The sequence below is a fragment of the Phytophthora parasitica genome (assembly GCF_000247585.1).
Source record: "Phytophthora parasitica INRA-310 unplaced genomic scaffold supercont2.75, whole genome shotgun sequence".
NCBI classification, from domain to species: domain Eukaryota; phylum Oomycota; class Peronosporomycetes; order Peronosporales; family Peronosporaceae; genus Phytophthora; species Phytophthora nicotianae.
This window is the reverse complement of record NW_008649061.1, coordinates 200,385-223,035: the sequence shown is the minus strand read 5'-3', so window position 1 is coordinate 223,035 and position 22,651 is coordinate 200,385. Positions and strand designations below refer to the sequence as shown.

General features: G+C 50.0%; 11 protein-coding genes across 20 annotated transcripts; 5 read left to right on the top strand and 6 right to left on the bottom strand.

Annotated features, from left to right (window-relative positions):
• Positions 1-1,050: 1,050 nt before the first annotated feature.
• Positions 1,051-1,752, top strand: PPTG_24223 (hypothetical protein; the record flags this gene model as incomplete). The annotated part of the gene is made up of 2 exons (XM_008915807.1): positions 1,051-1,075; positions 1,562-1,752. 2 exons carry the CDS (start codon positions 1,051-1,053, stop codon positions 1,750-1,752), a joined length of 216 nt encoding a protein of 71 aa, XP_008914055.1.
• A 471-nt stretch (positions 1,753-2,223) lies between these two features.
• Positions 2,224-3,495, bottom strand: PPTG_17917 (hypothetical protein; the record flags this gene model as incomplete). The annotated part of the gene is made up of 1 exon (XM_008915806.1): positions 2,224-3,495. One exon carries the CDS (start codon positions 3,493-3,495, stop codon positions 2,224-2,226), a length of 1,272 nt encoding a protein of 423 aa, XP_008914054.1.
• Positions 3,496-3,715: 220 nt separating this feature from the next.
• Positions 3,716-4,416, top strand: PPTG_17916 (hypothetical protein; the record flags this gene model as incomplete). Its single annotated transcript, XM_008915805.1, has 3 exons — positions 3,716-3,985; positions 4,049-4,147; positions 4,204-4,416. The coding sequence occupies 3 exons, from the start codon at positions 3,716-3,718 to the stop codon at positions 4,414-4,416; spliced, it is 582 nt and encodes a 193-aa protein (XP_008914053.1).
• A 405-nt stretch (positions 4,417-4,821) lies between these two features.
• PPTG_17915 (hypothetical protein) lies at positions 4,822-7,881 on the bottom strand (the record flags this gene model as incomplete). Its single annotated transcript, XM_008915804.1, has 1 exon — positions 4,822-7,881. The coding sequence occupies one exon, from the start codon at positions 7,879-7,881 to the stop codon at positions 4,822-4,824; it is 3,060 nt and encodes a 1,019-aa protein (XP_008914052.1).
• A 290-nt stretch (positions 7,882-8,171) lies between these two features.
• On the bottom strand, positions 8,172-9,179 carry PPTG_17914 (hypothetical protein; the record flags this gene model as incomplete). The annotated part of the gene is made up of 1 exon (XM_008915803.1): positions 8,172-9,179. One exon carries the CDS (start codon positions 9,177-9,179, stop codon positions 8,172-8,174), a length of 1,008 nt encoding a protein of 335 aa, XP_008914051.1.
• Positions 9,180-10,051: 872 nt separating this feature from the next.
• PPTG_24222 (hypothetical protein) lies at positions 10,052-11,948 on the top strand. Its single transcript, XM_008915802.1, has one exon. The coding sequence runs from the start codon at positions 10,605-10,607 to the stop codon at positions 10,923-10,925; it is 321 nt and encodes a 106-aa protein (XP_008914050.1). The 5' UTR covers positions 10,052-10,604; the 3' UTR covers positions 10,926-11,948.
• PPTG_17912 lies at positions 10,944-13,002 on the bottom strand. Of its 2 annotated transcripts, XM_008915800.1 has the most exons (3): positions 12,899-13,002; positions 11,936-12,822; positions 10,944-11,870 (listed from the first exon to the last, which is right to left on the bottom strand). In XM_008915800.1, the coding sequence occupies exons 1-3, from the start codon at positions 12,905-12,907 to the stop codon at positions 11,078-11,080; spliced, it is 1,689 nt and encodes a 562-aa protein (XP_008914048.1). In that variant the 5' UTR covers positions 12,908-13,002; the 3' UTR covers positions 10,944-11,077. The 2 variants fall into 2 exon arrangements, with proteins under 2 accessions (XP_008914048.1, XP_008914049.1); XM_008915801.1 differs by having other exon boundaries at positions 10,945-12,822.
• Positions 13,003-13,059: 57 nt separating this feature from the next.
• On the top strand, positions 13,060-19,191 carry PPTG_17910 (hypothetical protein). 8 transcript variants are annotated; one of them, XM_008915793.1, is made up of 7 exons: positions 13,067-13,748; positions 13,819-15,194; positions 15,265-15,426; positions 15,488-16,008; positions 16,073-16,385; positions 16,451-16,576; positions 16,667-19,191. In XM_008915793.1, the coding sequence occupies exons 2-7, from the start codon at positions 15,171-15,173 to the stop codon at positions 18,701-18,703; spliced, it is 3,183 nt and encodes a 1,060-aa protein (XP_008914041.1). In that variant the 5' UTR covers positions 13,067-13,748; positions 13,819-15,170; the 3' UTR covers positions 18,704-19,191. The 8 variants fall into 8 exon arrangements, with proteins under 8 accessions (XP_008914042.1, XP_008914041.1, XP_008914045.1 ...); XM_008915797.1 differs by having other exon boundaries at positions 15,265-16,008; XM_008915791.1 differs by having other exon boundaries at positions 13,819-15,426.
• Positions 13,071-14,335, bottom strand: PPTG_17911. 2 transcript variants are annotated; one of them, XM_008915799.1, is made up of 3 exons: positions 13,576-14,335; positions 13,376-13,496; positions 13,071-13,310 (listed from the first exon to the last, which is right to left on the bottom strand). In XM_008915799.1, exons 1-3 carry the CDS (start codon positions 14,171-14,173, stop codon positions 13,130-13,132), a joined length of 900 nt encoding a protein of 299 aa, XP_008914047.1. In that variant the 5' UTR covers positions 14,174-14,335; the 3' UTR covers positions 13,071-13,129. The 2 variants fall into 2 exon arrangements, with proteins under 2 accessions (XP_008914047.1, XP_008914046.1); XM_008915798.1 differs by having other exon boundaries at positions 13,071-13,496.
• PPTG_17909 (hypothetical protein) lies at positions 18,643-20,085 on the bottom strand. Its single transcript, XM_008915789.1, has 3 exons — positions 19,230-20,085; positions 19,087-19,164; positions 18,643-19,006 (listed from the first exon to the last, which is right to left on the bottom strand). The coding sequence occupies exons 1-3, from the start codon at positions 19,397-19,399 to the stop codon at positions 18,808-18,810; spliced, it is 447 nt and encodes a 148-aa protein (XP_008914037.1). The 5' UTR covers positions 19,400-20,085; the 3' UTR covers positions 18,643-18,807.
• PPTG_17908 (hypothetical protein) lies at positions 19,550-22,125 on the top strand (the record flags this gene model as incomplete). Its single annotated transcript, XM_008915788.1, has 2 exons — positions 19,550-21,727; positions 21,801-22,125. One exon carries the CDS (start codon positions 19,550-19,552, stop codon positions 21,686-21,688), a length of 2,139 nt encoding a protein of 712 aa, XP_008914036.1. The 3' UTR covers positions 21,689-21,727; positions 21,801-22,125.
• Positions 22,126-22,651: the final 526 nt, after the last annotated feature.

Below are 22,651 nucleotides of genomic sequence, written 5' to 3'. Positions count from 1 at the left end.
TGCTTTGTCGACGCGACAATAATTCCAAAATCTTTCGTGTGTGCCAGTCACTTCGGGCTTCTTCTTTTAACAGGATGATTGCAGCTCCTTCCACATCGTTTTCAGCTTTGCAGCCGAGTACACAGTGATATTTTCCGGGAAAAAAATACCCTCAAAAAGGGACTCTTCAGACACGAGGCCATCATATGTCTCACAAATTGTATTGAACGCGGCTGTAGCTTCCTCTCAAAAAGTTGATCCGCCTTCGTCAAGTCGTTTTCTGGTGAGTTGATCACCCGATGAAACGAAGCGATGGAAGAAATCTTCAAAAAAAAAATACATGCACTAGTCGAAACACCCAATGAGGGTACGGCGAGCTTCTTCTGATTTTGTAGACCGCTTCCCTACGCGTTGCTTCGTCAGCAATAAAACGATTCCGCCCTTGGACTCATCATAAACCTTTAGAATTGAAAATCTATCTTCGCAACGTAAAAAAAAAAAAAAAACGAATCGTAAAATTATCTTTTTTAACGACTATCCATATTTCATACGATTCGTAAATTTGTGGAATCTCACCAAAATTGCAGCTATAGTTATTACTATTTTGATACAAGTACAATAGATTACCGTTAATCTTATTCGATATTTGTCCTCGTCCTCCGATTCAGATACAAATATATTATGTCTTAATATACCGTAGTACAACTGTCTACTTACATTGCGACAAATAGGGCCGAATCTACTTGAATAGTTTAATTCCTCGTTGGGACAATAATACTGAAAGATCTGCTCTGGCGCAACAATTAATATTGTATAATACCATGTATTGAATTGGTCAAAATAGTGAATGTAAATCGTACTTTACTGAAAAAGTACTTAAGTACCGGACAGAAAATGTATCACCAACATAATAGCAACTTACAATTAAAATATTGAAATACAATGCTGACGGGAGCTCAATACTGCAATATATTGATTTCAATAATCGATTGTACGACGCTGCCCATACGCCAGCGTACGACACGTGCTCAACACTATAATACGTGATGCCGAATACAAGTCTAAGAACCAATGCCAGAAAGAAGCGAGTCATGCTGTACGATGCTGTGCACCAGTCACTGAGTCGAAAAAATAAAGTGGACAGCACTTTAGCATTAGTGCTTATTCCAGTATGAACTGCAATTCTCCACATGCTAGCAATCTACTACTTAAGTTTTGGATTACTGCAACCGGCATTGCAAATTCCTCACTCTGTTGCAATTCTACATGAATATTGCAATATTTCAGACATGGCCGTACAAGATCATGATCCAAATAAAAGAAATTTCAACTTTGTTCAACAACTTCTTCAGCTGCAGTATTTTATTCACATCGACCTGTGTGATCCGCACCTTTTTCCGCAGCCTCACCGTGTCGTTTCACCGGTTTCATAAGTTTTTGCTCTTCCTTTTCCTGTTTTGAACGACTGGTTTTAAACGTAAAACTAAACCTCCGAATCCGATTCGTAGTCGTCGCAAACCCCTAATAGTATAGTAGGCACCTTCGACGAAGTCTTCATCCCATCTGACAGCCCTGACGTTAGGTCTTCCGTCTTCGGTCACGTCAGCTGGCATTTGTTCGCAGAGTGGAGCTTTCAGCATCGTTGTGAGCGAGAAGAACATCGGCTGGAAGGTGCCGATGCAAACATATTTGGTCGTTGAGATCTGCAAGCTGGATAATGGATCCACACTGTTGAGGGAACCACATCTCACTCGCAAGACGACCAGCTTCTAGGATCTGCGTATGAGCGTCCAATATATGAGGAAGTGACATGACTAGAGATGCTTCATATTCGGGAAATTGTGGAAGTCCAAAACGGATACCAGGTATAGTCACTGGCATAGCCCAGATCATTGAAGATACCGGAGTTTACATACTTAGTTTCCTTCTTTATCTCCATGCAGGAACAGTCAAGAATTACTTTCATTTTCTTTGGGTCCAATGGTACCAATCCCTGACGGTGGTTTTGAAGAATGACTCGCCTCCTAGAACTGTGGATATAATCCACAGAACTTTCAAACGTTAATCCTGCTTCATTACTTTCGAAGTTTTTTCTCCTGAAGAAGTTCATGCTGCAGCATCTTAACACGTACGTTATGTACGCCCACCACGTGGATGGAGCAGTGGTGATCTAATACAGAGAAAGGCTTTACATAAGAAACAAGTATTTGTTTACTTTTCCATTTGAGTATAAGTTTCCCATTGTTAGAGATTAAACTGCGCTAAAGCCGCAGCAAACGCCTGGATCGGAGTGATCGGAGCTTTGAAATCCAAGTGGAACTTCTTGTCATTTACTTTGCCGAACTGGAGGTAGATAGGTCGCTCTGAATTCGGCGCTTCTCCGGGTCCCGCTCGAACGAGCTGGAAGTTTTTCACCGACGGAATGGAGACGCGGCCATTGAAATTGAGACGATAGAAGCCATTTTCGAAGACAGGATCCTTATTCTCGAATACCTGAAGAGACTGTGGAGGCGTGGGAGAATGAGTCACAGCGATGTCAGCGTCCGTCAGGCTTCGATGGAGATCAATGAGCATTGAAAATGAAGATAAACTGTCCCCGACTGTGAGGCCTTCGATCTCTTGACGCTTTGAAAGTGGTGGAAGAATGACGGTCAGTCGACGAGGCTCTGAAGAGTTGAAGGTGCTTCCAAATACCATTGCTCCAAGCTCCGTCTTTCGGCTGAAATTGCCAACCAATATGATCTTTTTTTTCGAGAAATTTGAACGCAGTTTGCCGATGTAGTTGCCGCTTTTCTTCGACAGTTTGGAGGATACTGCTACCGATCGTGTCATGTCGAAGAGATGGTAGTTGGACGTGCGGTTCTTCATCTTCTTCTCAGCCATTAGAAGGAGCTGGTCGTTGATGAAGAAGTGGTACTGGGAGCTCAGCATGGTCTTGACACGTACAACGTGTCCTTGGACGAGGTTCATCTCCGTTCCAGGGAACACTGCGAGTTTTGATAGTCGAGACAGATCCACACTTGTCGCTGTACCGGCTGGAGTTTGGAAAACAACAGCAGGTGTCGACGGCTTCACTGATTCATCTTCCAATTCACTATGCGAATCTTCGCCGGATTGCTGGGATACTTTTCTGCCTCGCGAAGAAGATTCAGGTCGTTCACTTGCTCTTCGTGCCTTGTAATTGTAGTCTGCGTCACTGTCATCCGAGTCGGAGTCTTCGTCTGAAGAGTACGCAGAGCCGTGACTTGCGTCGTCCCAGGCGCGCTCAGGCTTGCTCAGTTGTCGAGCGTCTTTGGTGTCATCGCGCGCAGCCTTCGGTGACAATCTCCTCTGTAAGATCGTTTTTCTCGTGTTGTTATCCTGCTTCTCTTCAACGTGATCGTCGTCATCGCCATCAATAGAGAATGGAACCACCTGGTTTTCATCATCATGCGCGTTCAAGTTTGAATTGGGTTTGGAGAGAGTTCCTTTGTCGCGAGTGGAGAGCGGAGCCAACATGCGGCCTCGAGTTGCCATAGTAAGAGGTAAATTGGTAACGACCTTGAGTAATAACGCTGTCGAGGTTTTGGAACTGAGTGAAACTCACTTGGGTGAGAGCTCTTAGCCAGCTGAAGTGCTCGAAATGGGAATATGTTATCGCTGAAATAACCGCTGAATGTCCTAATGCTAGCAAGAAACTTCCACGGACGCACTAATGATAGAGCACCGGTAAACACGCATCACTTCAATAGAAAATATGGAGAGTACGACTGCGAAACCCGACCACGAGTGGATCGAATCAAGGCGTAGGATCCTTGTGGGCTCGATCCTTGCTCCTAGTGACAAGGATCAGTTCATTGAGGCATCCTTTGCGACGCATTTCAGACGCAATCTCCCAGAACCCGGATTCTGGGTTGCCTTCAACCAGGCCTGCAGTTTTGCCACAGACGGAATCCCGTGGCATCAGCCCAGACAACTCATGCTCTCGTACTCACTTCCTCAGCAGATAAACGGAAAAGACTCACGAGTAAAGATATGAAAGATCACATACTTCATAGTTGAATTATTAACCTTATCAGTTGGTTTATAGGGCGAAACGATGATGACTCTTGCTGCTACATTCGGCCGAGCAAAGGTTGTGAGTATTTTGTGCCAAATCAAAGGCGACCCACGGATTGAGAACGCTAAGGTAATTCACTGGTAGTATCTGGTTGCAAGCATCTCAGTTCTAATGATGATACGTAGGGGTGGTCCACTGTGCATGTCGCTGCAGCATACAACCATGTCAACGTGTTGGAAGCCCTTTTAAACCTTGGTGTGAGCATGAACGAAGCTGACTCACGTATGGGCTACACTCCACTCCACTTGGCTGCATCTATCGACAATATTGAAGTGTTCAAGTTGCTGCACGAGTCAAAGAAAGCTGATTTCTGGAAGAAGGCGAAGAATGTGAGCTGAATGCATCGCTTTATCCAAGTTTGACCACTCTAACGATGCTATTGTAGGGCTATTCAATTCTCCACGTCGCCTCGACCCATGGGTCTGAAAAGTGTGTAAAGTTCTTATCAATGAAATTCCCAGACATGAAGTTCCACGTCGACGATATTCTCAAAGAGAGCCCAGCTCATAAAGCAGCGAAACATCTCCATCCTCACGTTTACAGTCATCTTACAACGCTTGGAGCACGAGATGACCTCGAAAACATCGAGGTTTGTTTAAATCACACGCGGGAGTATCATTTAGCTGCTCACCGCTGTTTTTGTAAGTGTCTAGGACGACACCGCACACAACATGTTAACACTAAGCACTCGGTACAACTTCTAACTTGCAAGTGTATAAATATTAATGAAAAATTGTTTCAACCTACACAGCGGCAGATTGCTTTGCAGCAGTCGACGTTGCGTTCTTCGAAATGAACTTTCGTACCAACTTGTAGCGTAAATCGTCGGTAGTCGCTGGTTTACAGACGTCCACGTGTGTTGCGTCAGAAATGGGAACAAACTCGCCGAAGCCAGGATTTGCCGACGCTGACGGCACCACCAACGCCTCCACACCGATAACAGGAAGACGACAAGGCAAACTCTCACCCACACTCAGACACGGGATCTCCTTCTCCTCGAAAACCTCAGAGCACCAGTCGTTCAGCATCTCCAAGTGAGGAGTACCGTGCAAGTGTTCAGTAACAGGATGCTGCGTGATCTGTCGAGGCTTGAAAGTCTGGATTCTCTGAGCTACGGGACTGCCGTGATGAGGAACTCCATAGAACACGACACCATTCACGTTGTCAATCAGGTTTGACTCATTCTCTTCTGAGTCAGAAGCCAATAAAACTTGTTTCAACAGGACTCCACCAAGACTGTGGGTCACAAAGACCACAGGACGATCTCCACAACCAACACGCGCCGCGTTGAGCTGCGACAGGATCTCGCTACCCGTTTCTTCGAAGCACATGGGTTTCCAGATAGACCCGGACGCTAGAAGTTGAGAGTCGTAGCCCACAGACAAGACCCGTGGGTTAAGACCTTCCTGCTTCATGTCGTCGAGTAACCATTGCTGAGCCCATACCGTATCTTCCTCCTCTCCACACGTCCATGTACTAAAAGGACAGCCCAGTAATCCATGGACGAAAACGATATCAACATCGTAATCACTTTGATGATCTCTGGTGCTTCCAGACAAGTGAAGTGGATGGATACCGTCGAGATATTTCACCTCCTTGTCCATATCTTCCCCTCGCTGCCGTGAGATCTGGTATCGTCGGTTCGAGCGAGCTCGATGGGCCATCGCTTCCAGTCGAATATCATCAGATTTCGTCCATTTCTCGAGCGATTCTTCCAGCTGATAGTCGTTCATCGTAAAGTCTCGAAGCGCTTCTGCCATATCGTCACATGCGAACAAATTGGCCAGTACACGAGCCGTCTCACGCTGCACTAGTTCATTCTCTGATCGCAGTAAAATCTGAAGAATTGGAACTCCACCGCGACGAATTAGTTCTTCTTGGCACTCTTTTCTCTCCATGACAAAAGCCAACGCTCGTAGTGCCTTTGCGTGGGACGCCTCGTATGACGAAGTGTCCGTAGTTTTGCCCTGAATGGGTCGAGTACGTGACCTCGCTTCTTGTACGCTGCAAGCTCCTTTAGCGACTTCAAGAGGGACTTTATCCAGCACAGAATCCAAGACAGCAATGAGCCATTCCTGGACAACTTCGTCCTTGTGAGAGCCATACGTTGCGATATGTTCGAGGCACAGCGCTGCTTCCTCGCGAATACTCTCGTCCCCGCTCTTTAAAAACGCCGTGAACAACTCGATCCAGCCATCGACGTATCCGTGCCTCAATACAATGTTAATATTCTCAATATCGTCGTCGTAAAGAGGCTCACCGTCTCCAGAATCGCTGACGAAAGACAGCGCGTCTTGGTCCAATACAAACACATTATCGGTTGCAGTAGGAGTGGAAAGAGAGCGAATTGCTTGGAGCAGTTTTGCGGTCACTTGACGGTCCGAGTCCTCAACGATTCGAGCTCGCAGAGTCTCCAGCGCTCCAGCACCAACCAGTTGCTGTTGTAACTTACGGTCAACACCTGCTAACTTGGCTACAATCTCGAATGAAGCACAAGCCAGAGCTTCATGTGACGAGCTCATCCAGTTCACGAAAGTCTTAGCGAATTTATCATGACGTCGCATCCTTTGAGCGACTGTTGTGTCATTGCTGAGCTCATAAATCAATCGAGCAGCTTGAAGTTGCACGAATTGCGAGCGTTCCTGGTCGATTCCAGCCAGTGCGTCCCATAACCTGTCGCTGTTGATGAGTTTTCGACACGTCTTGGCTGTACTATCATCGCCGAAAATCACTTTCCGCAACTTGTAGCGTCTGCCTACAGCTTCGGGTGTTGCAGCCTTCGTTAACCCCCACAACGCGAACTCCATATACTGGTCCGGTACGTCCGCGACAGCTAATGACAAGAGCGACGCGAGATTCGCTGGGCCGAAGTGGCAATTGTTGCTGTCGAGAGTAACCAGTTGATGCAGAGCGTCCCCCACTCTCGAGTCGTTATCGTGGACCTCAGCCAGATTCAGTAACGCCTGCTTGCCATATCGTGTCGCTCTCTCTGCAATAGCTTGAGCACATTGGGGATTGGTGGATAACAAACTCATAGCTCGATACAGTTCCTCCTCTAAATCTTCTTGTAATGAAAAATTGCTCTCCGTGTCGGACAATAAATTCACGAGCATGGAGAAACTGGAGCTGCCCAGAATTTGATCGGCGTCCCACCCGTTCCTCTCGGGGGAAATATCTTGTAACCAGTTCACTAGATTTTGATATACTTGGCTGTTTTTCATCGCGACTTCCAGAACTTCTTTACCGTCTTCCATCGTCGGTGTGAACGCTTGACGCGTGGAGGCCACAGAAGCGGACGAGAGCCAACACGCCACATCTCGGACTAAACTCTGCTGCAGTCCCAGTTCTTGTCTCGACGTGGCTTTCAACGTTCTCGCTCGAGTCTTTCGTGTTAAATGTCGCTTCATCGAATTGGGTGGAATTGTTGGGTCCTTTGCGTCGATATTCCGAGTTTCGTCGTCCTCGCCGAGATACATGAAGCCGGCACTGGCACTGACACTGGCGCCGGCTAATAGAAACAGTGGGCGTTTTGCAACGTGAAGCATTTTGCCACGAACTGGAAAAATGAGGAATGAGGAGAAAGTAACGGGCTGATCTAAAAGTGCAAGTTCGGCAATACAGTCGTGTTGGGATAAGCGCTGAGATGTGGAAGGGGAAAACACATGGGGAATCTGACGAGGCGGTGAATGTATCCGGTTGACAGCGTGTTTGAATCTGCTATTTTTGCTATTTTTGTTGTCACTAAATGCGGTCAAGCCTGTCATGGAGCTCAACGATAATAGCGGCATGTGCACACATCGCATGGCAATTTACAGCGTTGCAAGTATTGCCTAACGTTACATTACAATATCCATCGTATGGGGGCGTCAATGAGCTCATGACGTCACGACGTTTGAGTTTTATGCACACTTCCGGCTCAGATTTAACTGCATTCGTTCAGATGGCTACATTCAGAACGTCATCTCGATATCCAGCTTTACCACGGTGACAAGTCCACGACGGGATCATTCGTACCAGTTCACTGTCGCCTACCTGTATGAGGATATAGACAAGAGGAGCAGGCTGTTCGACATGAAATCCACCGTCAGCTCCGCTAGTACGCGATACGCAGGAGAGTGAGGTCGATTGCGCTCTCGTCGAACGGATACGCGCCTGGGGCGAGGTGGTCGTTGATCCAGGCGCGCGGAATGCGGATGTCTGTCAGGTACACGCCGCAGAGCACACCGCCAGGCGTGAAGCCAGCGATCAGATCGAGCCATTCGTTGCCCTGGAAGTTGTCGCCAGCCTCGTTCCATCCACGGGGAGGACGCACGTAGCGGACGTGCTGAAGGTGCCGCATCATGAACTTTTTGAGTGGCTGATAGATATCCCGACAGTGCTGACGCATTAAGAACTCGTACTCTGCCTCTCTAAACTGCGGGTTCAATGGCCCCTCGACCATACTGTCTGTATTCGTGTCACAGAAGCGGCAATACGCAGTGTCAGTAGCTAAGTTGACGTGAATATTCTGCCAATGCGCTTCCACCATGCCCGCCGGACTGCGTTCAGTTGAGCGGAAGAAACGCGAGCCAAAATTCGTCTCCAGCCTGTCCATCAAGCGCGTGAGTTCCGCCACATCCTTGACGTTGATCGGGCCTAGGGACTGTCCATTCTCCCTCACAATATTCAACTGATCTTCAAGCGCCGCAGCGAGAGAGAACACGACAGGTTGAAGTACTCCATACTGTCTGCGCTCGAAGTTGCGATCCAGTTGAAGCACCTGAAAACAGTGAGGCTGGATGCCTCGGTAGATCAAACACATGGCTTCCAAGAGATGATGACGAGCGTTGAGCAGGCGAGGAAGAGGAAGGTCGTTTGGCAGACCGTTGCGACTGCATCCGCAGCGATCACGATGACCCGCTGCGGTCTTTGCCGGCACTAAGCGATGCCAGTCGCGCAGACATCCTTTGCCGAAATGCACTTCCTCTCGGTCGTAAAAGGCTTTCAGACCTTGAGTTGCTACCGCATCGCGTACACCCTGTGAGATTGAAGGAGAGCAGTGTGCTAACAGGTTCAACGCGTCTTCTGGAGACAGGAAGGACGTAAGAATCAGCGGCAGCATTGCCACGATGTCTGATAGCGACGATTCATCTTCCTCTGGATTTATTTTGGTTCTTTTATTCCTCATCTCCTGTGTGTTGGTCTTGTTCATCGAGTTGCTTCTACTTCCAGGCGAATTTAAAAATGGGGAAGATCGTCAGGAAACTCCAAAAGAAATAATTTTCTAGAATTCGACACCTTGAGTTGCGCTAAAGTTTTTCAGCAACTTAGACTGCTTCAACGTGATCACGACTTCAACATCTTGTGTCTTGAGCCAGAAACCTAGAAGTCTATCATCATGGTGAGGTCCACATATCATACGACCGCAGCAAGCCTATATAACCCTGAAATTGGCCGCTAGCGATCTGCACAATACCAAAAACTCGCCCTAATACCAGCATAAATCGGATGAATAAACCTCCCCTCCTCAGTCCTCTGCGCGTTGCAAAGGCCTGCGCTCCACCACGGGCTTAAACGCTCCCAAAGCCAGTCGGTCGCTGATCATTCTGGGCAGAATCCGAAGATCCGTCAGGTAAACGCCACACAGCACTCCAGCGGGCGTGAATCCTGCAATCAGGTCCATCAGAAAATCTCCTTGGAAGTCATTGTTGGTGCAATTCCAGCCCCGACACGGTTTCACATATCGAACGTGCTTCAAATGCTGGAGCATGAAACGTTTCAGTGGCTGGTACAGCGCTGCACAATGCTGTTGCAGGAGTCGGGCGAAGACCTGCGTACACCTCTCACATCGATGCTTGGACGCGTGCTCTGTAATGAACTGGCAATAGCTACAGATCGTGGTCCCTGTTTCCAAATCCACGACGATACTGCGCCAATGTGCTTCAACGGCGTTCGCGGGTGTGCAATGCTGCTTCCTGCCGCTGAAGAACTGCGTGCCGACCCCTATGTGCACCGTATCCATGAGTCTCGTCAACTGCTCCACGTCATCTGTATCGATCTCGTCGTCCTGGATTTCCTCCTGCATTTTTCTACCCTTTGTCGTCTTGTATTCCTTTTCTTCTCGCTGTTTCTCAAGAGCCTCAGCGAGTGAGAAAACTACGGGCTGCATGGACCCGAATCGTGGAGTAGCGAACTGTCCGTAGTGCATCTGAAGCACTCCATTACACACTAGAGTGAACCCTTCGTTTGCTAGACACATGGCCTCCAGTAGATGCATGCGGGCGTTGTGCAGCCGAGGGAGCGGCAGATCTTTCGGTGGGGCGGGGAAGCACTCGATGCACATGCCTTCTCCGCCCTCGGCTTCCTCCGGTACAAGCTGGTGCCAGTCTGAGCAGCATTTCTGGCCAAAATGCACCGAGTCGCGCTCGTAAAAGACTTTAAGGCCGAAAGTGGCGAGAGATTCACTCAACTCGGATGTGAGTAGATTTGAAAGGCAACGCAGCAGCCGCGAGAGGTCGTGTGGCGTCAGGAACGGCACGAGCTGCAGATGGAGCAGCGTCACCAGGTCTGGCAGTGTGATAACGTCGGGGGATGGAGGTGCAAGGCGGCACGGCTTCTTCATATTCCGAGCGGCGGTCGCGGCACGGCGCTTGACCATGGTGACGAGTGCGGAATTGGGAGAAGGATGGGGAGTGATGGTCAAGTTCAACTTTCGGGGGGACAGATACGACCACCGAAAGAGGACATTTCAAGTCAAAAGAGTAGTGAAGTGATACGTACAATATGCACGTTATTCACAATGCTGATGCTCATAGCAGCTCGACACTCTCTCGCTCAATGTCGTCACGCTGGCAGCCATCGTTCCTAAAGCGGCATCGATGCTGACGTTGGAAATTCACCTTTTGTGTTGCATTACTGAATGACAATGTGGTTGACAAACTAACGCTTCGCCCAAGTCTACTTCGCCAGTTTCCCCGAACCAGCACATCGATCGAAGACTAACAGCAACTTCATCCACGCTTACTTAGTCTGCAGGACACCGGCGGCAATCAACTTCTCGATCTTGGCCATGATACCCGGGTTCTGCAGGTGACGCTGAGCGCCCATCGGGTCCGTCTGGAAATCGTTCAGCACGTTCTGCATCACCGGGTCGCGCAAGATAGCCTGGATTTCGGGGTCAGCCATGCCGTGACGAGCACGCTCCTCGTCGGTCTCGCCGCTCTGGATCTTGTACATGACATTCCGCAGTCCGTCGATGCACTCCTGGTGGTTCGGGTCAAGTGCCAGACCCTTCTCATAGCTCTCACGGGCCTTGTGGAACTCCTTCATGAAGCACTGGATAGCACCCATGCGAGAGTATGCCTTGACGTACTTGGGGTCGAGCTCAATGGCCTTCTCACAGTCCTTCTTGGCCTCGTTGAACGACGTCAGCTTCGTGTACGCAGCAGCACGGTTAGCGTAGTACACAGCACAGGACGGGTCGCGTTTGATGGCTTCCGTGTAGCGCTCGACAGCCTTGGGGAACTCGCCGTTCTTGAAGAACTCGTTGCCCTCGTTCTTGGCCGCCAGAGCCTTCTCCGGGTCAATGTATGCGAGTTCCTTGGCCTTACGCAGCTTCACCTGCAGCGCCTTGATCTTGCGCTCCACGTCCTTCGTGCGGTTCTCCATCTGTGCGCCTTCGTACGCGTCGATGGCGGCCGTCAGGTTCTCTTCCGTCTCGCCCTTCTTCAAGTGAGCATTGCCAATACGCACGTAGGCCTTGGCAATCAGCGCGTAGTCCGCGCGGTTGGCGCGTCCGACTTCAATGGCTTTCCTAAAAAAAAAAATAAAAAAAAATCAGTATCCAAAGTTTGAAAGAAACAGTAAAAAAAAACATACTTGCAGTCTTCGATGCAAGCGTCGTACTGGCCCATCTCGAGCTTCACCGCAGCCAAGTTGCTGTAGTACGACATGTTGGTGGCGTCCTTCTCGATGGCCTCATTGTAACACTCGATAGCCTCCGAGAACTTCTTCTGCTTGTAGAAGGCGTTACCGCGTTGTTTGGCTTCATCCGCGGCCTTCTTCGCAGCACGCTCAGCCTTCTCTTCCTCAGTCAGATCCTCCTCCATCGGCGTAGGCTCCGGGGCAGGCGTAGGCTCGGCTTTCTTCGGTGCAGGCGTGGCCGCAGGCATCTCCTCGTCCTCAGCGCCATCCATGTTGATGTTGAGTCCCATAAGTTCGCCCAGTACCGTCATAACGCGCGTGTCCTTAATGTGCTCGTTAATCTTGGACGGATCACGCTGGATCTCTTGCAACACCTTCACGAACTCCGGGTCGCCCAGCATCGGCGCCAGACGCGGGTTGGTCGCGATCTTGCCGAACATATCGGGTCCAAAGGCGTTTGCCAACGGGTTAAAAGACTGGGCGGCCGCCGCCTGCGCCTTCTTGACCTCCTCGATGCCGCTAAGACACGCAGCGTTGCTGGCGTCCACCTTAAGGCCGTCATTGTAGGCGGCTGTGGCCTCGTCATAGCGCTTGAGCGCGTGCAGCGCCGCCCCCTTGCGACTGTAGGCCTTGGGCCAGTCGGGCTTCGTCTTAATGCAGAGCTCAGCATCCTCGAGAGCGTGAGTAGCGTCGTCAAGCGACAGATACGCGGCCGATCGGTTCGAGTAGAAGACGTGGTCGTTCGGGTCCAGCGCGATGGCCTGCGAGTAGCAGTCCACAGCTTCCTTGGGGTTGCCAGCGCTCAGCGCCGCATTGCCCTTGGCTTTCCACTCAGCAGCAGTCTGTCAGATATGATAATTGCCAGTTGGTCAGTGAGGATGCAGAAATGGTGGTGATAATTATCAATGGAGACTCAACCTGTGCCATGATCTCTTTTTTGGCTTCTTGTAATGCTTTTCCGCAACTGAGCGAGTTCCAGTCGATGATCCTTTGGCCAGAAGGGTGAAATTCTGGAATTGTCCAGCTGACTCGACTAAGTGCGAATTAGTTGCATAAAATTGTACCAAGCGAATGTAGATCGCTTCAACATGGCAGAACCACATCAATCAGAATGATGATCTTATTTTTTTCTTTTCTTTTTTTTTGTTTCTAAGGGGCTTCATCGAGAGATTTGTCAGTCGCGGGGAAGAGTGTTGTTGCTGCTGTTGTATCTGCTGCACGTGGCTTGATGCGCAATGACTGGCTGATGCCGATCTGAGTGAGGGGCTGTACCAACGTGGCTGGCGTGACAACTCGACTTGGCAGTGCCGATTTCTTGAGACTACTACCGCTGATAGCAGATGCATACATTTTAGACACAACTTCGGCGTGATACCAAGAAAAAAGTTAAAGTACCTGGACTCGTGGAACCGCTTGAGCTCCTTGGTGACGGGTGTGGAGAAGAGATCAACCTCGCAATCCGTCGGATCTTGTGGCCGCATCTTGCGCTTCTGGCTCGGACTGCTATCCACCAGCACTGAATTGAGCATACCACGTCGGTTAAACCTTTTTGAACATTACCCCTGATCAAGTTATGAGCAATTGCAGCAGCGTACGGCAAGGAACGGATGATCTTAAGGCTGACAATTTACTGTGAGTGCCTCGTCGTGCTCCCTCTGGAGTTTCGTACAGCACGATGCCTGCTCGAATAGCGTTGGCTTTCTGTGAAGAAGACGTGGTAGTCTGTAATGAAGAGGTCGAGAAATCAACGGACACGGAGGGTAGCAAGGTGGGTGCAGCACTTCTCGTCGTGGTGTTCTGTACGTTGCTGTTATTTGAATCTGTGTGCTGTTCATCAGCCGAAACAGGCACCACATGCGCTCCAAGATGGCCTGGGGGAGGACACTGGTACTCGACTTCCCACCACGGCACGACGTCGCTGCTGCAGCTGCTGGACGTCGACGCCGGCGTCGACTGCCTCGTAGAGGAAACCACATCTCCACTGGTAGCACAGTCGGCGTCGATCTTCAAGGACAAACGCGATTTCCCCGAGGCGAATCCTTTCCTGGATCGTTGCGGACGAGATCCCAGACTTCGGTTCGGTGGGGCGGTGATCGTGGTGGAAGGCACGACTAGCAAGGACTCGCTGTCTACACTAGCGAGGCCTTCGCTGCGGTTTGAGGGGCTGTCGGGGCCTTTGGTGCTATCCATCATGGGCGCTAGTGTGTGGGGCGAAGAAGATCGATCTGTCTTATGCCTGATGACGCCCCAAGAAGATAGAGAGCCGGCCGTCGCCCCAAGAGGATCCTCGAGAGCGGCGGCGGCGTTCTAGGGGCCGCTGGCAGCAGTTGTGCCGGTCTGAGCGGCCGTGACATGGAACGGTTTCGTAGGTTCTATACCTCCCTCTGTAACTGGAGGCTTTCGAAAGCGAGGACGACGACGCTAAACTTATCCGATGCTGCATTACATGCAGTAAATCCTCGTCCTCTACCTGTCCTTGACTTATGTTCCTACAGAAGTTGCTGGATCCGGAAGATGAACAGCGACGGCGTATCCGACGTGCTCGGATCGTGCGTCGCAACCGAATCAAGCGTGAGGTCGCCAAAGGTCTGCCTGTTCGCAAGCCACGACTGCCTCGCGCCCTCAACTTGGACAGCGAAGCGGAGACCGAGGAATGGAGTGAGCCCAAGTCACCATTCCGACCCACGTTCGGTGGCAATTTGGACGGTTCGGAACAGCAACAGCAAGCGGTGAATCCGCTTCGTATTGCAGCACAGCAGTCGGCAAAGTCATTGTTATCATCTGCGGCTACCAAGTCACTTGTGCCAAGACCATTTGATACAAATGCGTTGCCAATTTTGCCCGAGTCGGTGCCTGCAGGTAGCCACAAAAGGATTTCTCAGCATATCAGAGCCAAGTGGCAAGAAGTTTACCAGCAGGTTGTTTTCAACCGTCACGAAGAAATTTTGACAAAAGATCCGAATCGAAAGTGGCGGCAAGAACGTTTTGGATTATTACTTTTCGCGAAGGGTGAATATGCTCGAGCTAGTGAACATTTGAGTAAGGCCCTCAGTCTCGGAGCCACGTCGAGTCTCTGTTGGCGACGACTTGCCGAAAGCTACTATCACATGTGGCAGGACGGTGGAGAGTGGGAAATACTTTGGGCTTGTCGTGCTGCGTATGAACAAGCTCTCACCCACGTTGCAGTTGCATGCAGCCCAGTCGCCTTGTTCGCGTACGCAAAAGTTCTTGAATCTTTGGGCAGCTTCACAGGCGCATTGACAATCTGTGCGTCGATTCTCCAGACTTTTCCGAACTTTGACCAGCTACGAGAAGTCAAACTTCGCTTCGTTCTTCTCCAACGTTATCAACTCTTCTCACCAATGGATCCTGCTCTAAAGCTTCCAGTACTAACGAAATGCATCGGATACACCCAGGAATTGTTGTTAGATAAAGTTATCACTGAGGTAAGTCTAATACCCCTGTGTTAGCATTTTGTAACGTGTAACACAAATTCCACGTCTTTAGGGACCACGATATATCACCGTGATGTACTTGCACACGCGGTTAAACGAAATGCTACAAGACCTCTCGACGCCTTCTCCAGTAATATCGAAGCCAAAGCAAGGCCACATTAATGTCGATGTTTTGTTTCAAGAGCTTTACAAATTGGCCAAGAAAACCTCCGAAGTTACTCCTCCATCTGGCATTAAGTGGAAGGCATGGATGACCCGTAGTGAGACGTATACAATATTTGCAGAGTATTTTCGATCGCAGGGCGAAAGCATTCTCGCATCTGACGCGTTATCTCGCTCGCTCGAGCTATTAGAAGAAAGCGAAAGCTCTCAGAAGCCAGCAAATCTATGGAGGGGTTTGACGAAAGAGCAGCGACAAAAACGTGTTGCATTGTACGTTGTGCTTGCACGCAACTACTACCAGTGCAACCAAATGGAGAAGGCAATTCGATCCATGGAGGCTGTGTTTGACCTTGATCCTCTTCATGCCGAAGCCCGCGCATGTCTGGTGGAATGGTTTCCTACAAAGTGGCAGTACGTGACACCCTGCTAGCCTTCTAATGTCAAACTTCGGTGTTAATACAAGTCATTGCTACAGATACCGACTTGAGCTGGAAGATGCTAGTCAGGTGCAAATTGCTCGAGTGATTCGAGGTATTTGGGGCCGAAAGATAGCGCTTATACGTCGCCGGGGGGTGAAGCGAGTAGCCGAGCAACGGTATCGAGAAAATCCTTATCATCTGGGCTGTCGACGACAGGTTCTTCGTCTGCTTCGAGACAAATACGCATCATTATTTGCAGCTCAGGAGATGGCAGCTCGGCGTATTCAGCGTCGTACATATCGATATCTCCACTACGCGCGAGTGAGATGGAAGCTAGAAGACCAACGTGAGAAAACTCTCCATGATCTTGTAAGTTCTAGGATACAAGTGAATGTAATGGTGTTGTGGATCGCGCTGACTTCAGTTGACTGCAGAAAAGCAAACACCAGACACGGAAGTATCGCTACAACCGCCAAGTTCGCAGTCAACTGGCAGCTTTACTCCCTAATGAGTACGAGCATCGCTTCTTTCGAGAAGATTGCGCAGCTCTGCGCATTCAGGTGGGTTAAGAACTGCATTCTGGTCGACAAGTTCAGCTTATGTGATGACCTCAGTTTAATTTTTTATTTTTTTTTTTTCGTGGAATCCAGAGATGTTTCCGAGGCAACAGAACTCGGAAAGTATTCTGTCGTCTTCGAGATACTCGGAGACAACACATCCTACGCCAGCACGACGCAGCACAGCGAATTCAACGCTTTTTCCATCGATTCTGTTGGCCAACTAACTCTTCTCCACCAGTGGACGATCTTCTCTTTCGTGCACAACAAAAACTAGTTCGTGATAGGGAACGCCTTGCAGCGATGCTCCTGCGTTTCTATCGTCGTTGGAAAAGTGCAAACACGCAAAGGCAATCGGTATTGCTGTATGCATTCCAAGCTGAGGCCACCGAACAGCACCGGATTATTGTCGAAAACTCCAGTGCTCTGAAGATTCAGCGCTTGTGGCGTTGGTACACAGCCAGAAAAGTGTTAGTTGATGGGACCAGTAGCCAAGCCCAAGTATTTCTCGTCGAGCACTTATTCTCCGCACAAAGACGACAGACTACGTTTGAGGTAGATCTCAGCCGTGCAGCACGGAAGATCCAAGCGGTATATCGCGGTAAACGCATACGAAGGTTCTTGCGGATACTACGTGCCAGAACCGCAGCACTACCATGTGCTAGTCCAATTGGCGTGTTGATCAGTAAATGCGAAGTGAATCATCAAAAAGGGACGGAGACGATGGCAAATCTCTACGCGATCGACAGTCGGGACGAGAAACGCTCGCTGTTCGATCATCCTGTTTTAGTGTTTCGTGGATCTCATGTACCACCACGACCCAATTCTCCATCGGGAGGTGAAAGCTTCTCGTTACAGCACGTGATTTCTGCGATTCAGTACAGTTCTGTGTTAAAGTCTCTGATCTGTGCAAGTGGCGACTTCAAAGGTGATCGAATCCTGAAGTTCCTCCAGGCTCTTCAATCTAGGAGGACCTTGAGGATACTGGCGTTGGGCGACATCAGCATTGGAGAGAAAAGATCCACGAATCAAGCTCCTGACATAATCCATGACAAGGATATTGACGAAAGAAGTACACATACGCCACCCTCTCCACTCGGACGACAGCTATTAGTGTTGGCCCCACCGTCTTCTCCAGTTCCTCATCAACAGCGTCATCTTAGTCCCATGCAACTTCTCTCCAAGTCTGTGTGTACATCGAATTTCCTGCTTGAGGAGTTGTATCTGGAACGTAATGAGCTACTTAGAAAGCCTCAAGAAGGTGCTATCGTTGCTAGGATAGTAGCCGACTACTTTTTCGCGAGATATGGCCACCTCCACACGCTGGTTATCGCCCACATGCATTTTTCAGATACCAACGGTGCACTTCTCGGTGCTGCATTGGCAATCAACACTGTACTACAGAGACTGGATCTTCATGGAAATTTACTCTGCGATGGAGCTGCCATTGCAATTGCAAACGATGGACTCACACACAACAAAACACTCCAATATTTGAACTTGGCCGAGAACAGAATCGGCAGCGCTGGAGGGAAAGCACTTCTCAGATGCTTGAACACCAGCAACCGATCGCTACAAACGCTCATTCTGCGCAATAACTACCTGACAGACGACGTTGTATCGGTGTTGGTTGAAATATGGCAAGTCAACGCGGTGATTGAGAGTATTGAACTATCAGGGAACCTCATCAACGACGGATTCTTAACGGAGATACACGCTGCTGTTGTTGAACGGCGGGAAGCTGCACCATCAGCGGACAACCAGGAGCTGCGTCTTCTGTTCGCCCGCAAGCGCTTCGGTATTCGCGACGTTCGCTCTCCTATAAGTCGAAGAGGAGTCGGCTTCAATCCACTCATATCACCTGGAAAGAGTCGGAATACCAGGAAGAAGAAATGTACTCCTCTGTCTCCAAAGAAGTGGCTTAGTGCCAACACGCCCAAGCTCATATCACCAATCGCCTTCCCAACGTCGACAAGACAAACAAGTGATGTGTTTCCTACCACAGCATTTGCTTATGCCTCTCCTGTTCGACCACGTAAACTGATGAAGGAGATGCCATTGTCACCTGCTCGGTTGTCAAAACTCCCAGCATTGTCAGCTTCACTTGAAAAGAAGCGAATGGCTTGGTAAGCCTGCAATAAGTGCGTTTATAAGGCTAACAGAGCGATATATAGCCGAGTAAGCTGTGATAACAATAAAACACTACTCCTTGTTGGCAGTAGACTCCTACAACTTCAATAGGTGGAGCCTGCGGCGATCGTGCCGACTCTCATGACGAAGGTGCCCATGAGGATGAACCCGTTCTGGAACACGATCGCAGCTCCAGGCCACGCTGACTCGTGGAACTCGTTGTTGACATAAGTGTGTGTGAATATCAGTACCGACCCCACCAGTGCCGCCACCGACAGCGCCATGCAGAACACCACGAAGCACCTGCCATCAGCAGCAACAAAAAATATTCATAAGAAAGAAAATTACTATTTTCTTGACACTATTGACCAGTATTTGCTGACCGAGCTCGAGTGGCCACCTCAGAGCCGTAGGCGAAGCGTGCATCCTCCGATAGCATGCCCCAGTCCACCGTGTTCACCCTGGAGCAACAACAAAGAGTTAAAAAGCATGAAAGATACTTTTCCGAAGTACTACTATTCCTTACAGAAAGAAGGCGAGAGTCGAGACGATGCCCGGCAAGTACTTGACGAAGTTGAAAGGGATCTGCGAGTTATGGAAAGCCGCAAATGCCTCGCCGTCGGCCAGTATCCACCAGCCCACACCCACTAGCAGCCCCGCCGCATAGCTCCCCGCCTTGCCCGGATCCACTCCCATCGTTGAAGTCGAAGTACTATTCTGACAAGCATCACTCACTTCAGTGTCCTCTAAAACCTCTCTTTAACGACATCCCTCAACATCCTATATCCTATCAACCAGCTTACACTTCACCTTCAGCAATCTATTTTGCAATCATTATCCAACACCATGGAGCTATCTCGTGCCGAGAGCGCGCTGCGGACGCTCAAGAACCGCCCCAAGGTGTCGCAGCCTGCGGTCGACACGGCTCTTGCTGTCCTTGAGCTCATCTGCCCTTCGAAGACCCTCTCCGAGTCCCCCACACAGACGTCAGACGTCTCTCCGTCGGCTGACGAAGAGACACGACGTGATCTTCTTCAGGAGGAGCTACAGACGCTGCTACTGCACGGCAAAGAGCGTTGGGAGCCCGTCGCCGTGTTCCTCGTGGTAGTACGTGACCTACTGAGCCGTCACCTCGAACTACCAGACCTGGACGCCAATACAGACTTCAGTGTGCCCACTCCTGCCCTTCCGCTCTATGTCTCAACTATCGCGCCGCTGTCGGACGCCTTCGTGACGCAGACAGTCAAGCAAACCATCCACCAACACATGGAGTACTACGAGCCTCGAGTCCGCATGGCAGTGGCCAAATTACTCGGCGTCTTGGCCAAATGGGACCTGCACTGGGTAACTCACGAGTTCACGCCACAGATCGTAGACTCGGTCGTGTCCAACCTCAGTCGCTCGCCTGATTTCGAAGAAACAGGCTTCGATGAACTGGACGACAACGTCAGTAACAATGGGATGATCACGCCGCCTCAAAGTCCTGAGGGAACGCCACGCACCCCCTCCACTCCCTACAGATTGGACGATGTCAGTGGCTGGAAGGCTCTGGAGAGCTCATTGTGTGCTCTGAAATACATCATCAAGGGCAGTGGTGTGGACTTCTTGAAGGAGAAGACGACGGACACTGGAGACAAGGAGTTTGTCTACTTAACGCCACAGATTCTGGAGCTTGTGGCGACCAAGAGCTGCTTCCACATCAATCGCCACGTCCGAGTCGTGGGACTGGACACTATCACTGTACTGTCAGATATTGCACCTGTGGGGTTCCTGGAAACCCATCAGAGCACCGTGAGCGACACTCTGAACAAGTGTATCAAGCGTGGCATGGAGGATAACTGGTGTCAAGTGCGTTATGCTGCGTCCATCTCAGCTCGTACCTTCTTAATGAAGCTGCAGGAGAAGGGACGTGACGCTTATCTGCCTATTCTACTGCCCAGACTCTGTCTCAACCGCTACTACATCGCTGAACGCGTGCAGAAGTACTCACAAGAGTCGTGGAGAATGATCATGGGCGATCAGGGACGCGAACTGGTGGCCAAATATGCCACGGAGATCGTGGACTATTACGTGGAGATGACAAGCCACTGCGTCCGTGAATCGGCGTGTCAGTGTATTGCTGAGCTTGGAATGAAGGTCGATCCTACTGCCATTCGTCCGCATGTCAGTCGACTGATGCAAGCTCTGCTCATTTGCTTCTACGACGTGTCGAATCTGGTGCGTGACGCTGCGTGTTTAGCGTCAGCTCAGCTGGTTCTGGGCTTCCCCGACGAGTGTCGTCCGTTCCTGGACGAGTTGTATCATCTGTGGATCGACCATCTATCGGACGACATTTGGTCTGTGCGTGAAGACGCAGCTATCGCTCTGGGCAATGTGATCCGTGCTTACGGCCAAGAAGCTCTGGATCGCGTCATCAAGGTCATGGAGGAATACTTGCCACTCGCCAAGAAACAGCCAGCGATGACGCAACAGGAATACGACGAGATCATGCGTTCCGAGAAGAAACACTTGAGTAAGCAGGCCTTCTCTTGCTGCTCGCTGGAGCCAAAGCTGTTCGAGCGTCATGAACATCGCGACAAGGAGCCGTGGGAGCACACTGACGGCGCGATCTACATGGTACGCGAGTTGTGCTCTGTGGCTCCCGAGCACGCTGTGAAGTACCTTCCGCAGGTTGCAGACATTGCGATCCTGCGTCATTTCCCTCAGACTGCAGTCTTGCAGGAGACGATCTGGAAGCAGCTCCCGATGATGTGCGAGGCGCTGGGCAAGAAAGTATTCAAGCGCTATCTCGAGCTCTTCTTCGACCCCTTGGTTTTCACTCTGCAGGGCACGAGCCGTCTCACCAAGTTCGCAGCTCGTGACTGTGTCGCTCAGATCAGCAAGCAGATCGGACCCAGCATTTTCCTGGGACGTCTGGATGCCAACCCAGCGTGGAAAGAAGCACTGGGGCCTGTTGTGCCGGTGCAGTCGTACATGATCAAGTAATGTCCTCGACTAGCTATGGAGTTCCGGAGTTTACCGACGGTAAGGAATGCAGGAGCGAAAGAAGTCAATGGATTTTTTTCTTAACTTCAGAAATGTTTTCTTTTTCTGCTAGCTACTGATTGGTGGTACTTGGGATTCTTTTGACGGTTTTGCTGCTGCTTGGTCGACGTTGTTGAATACTCAGGCACGTCGATATTCCACGGGACCTTGAGGTGTCACCACAACCGGCACTTGACCTTCGTACTGTGGCAACTGCTGCTTCTTCTTCTTCCGATACACAGTGCAGTACCACATCGACGCATTCCCCGCGATAAACGCGCCGACGATCAGGATCAAGCTCAATATTCCGTTCATGAAGGTTGTTTCTCTCAAAGAAAAGAGGAAATGAGAAAAAAAAATGTGGGACAGGATTCAAATTCTCGTATAATAATTCGCTTTCTTATTTTTTGTTGATGAATTATGTCGTCTACAAAGCAAAAAAAAAGAAAAGAAAAAGATATACGAAACAGCTTTGATTATTTCTAAAGGCGTTGTGGTTGCAACGCATTCGTTCGCATGGGTAGCGTAGCTTCTCACTGCGTCTCGATCGCCAGTGCGAGTCGAGTTCGAGAAGGAATTCTGGTCGCGCTTGGGCGGCATTTCAGTGGAGATCAGGATGTCTCCAGCCAGTCAGCGCGATCGTGGCTGAGCGCGTGCTTTGAACGATACGATGAGGTCCGTTACAGTTAACGAGTAGCGGGTTATCATTATTTAACGATATGCTTATTCTCCACAGAATAGTGCTGGCTTTGTATCGAGTGATGCAATGCTCAACGTAGTCGCCGAGCTCTCGCTGTTCCGGATTCAGGACTGGTCTGCGGACGAAGTATCCACGTTTTGCTCCTTCTTCTTTCGAGGTGAAGATGTTGAGCGGAACTTCGACTATCGACTGTTTCTAGACTACCTCTTTTTCCCTGTTTCCCA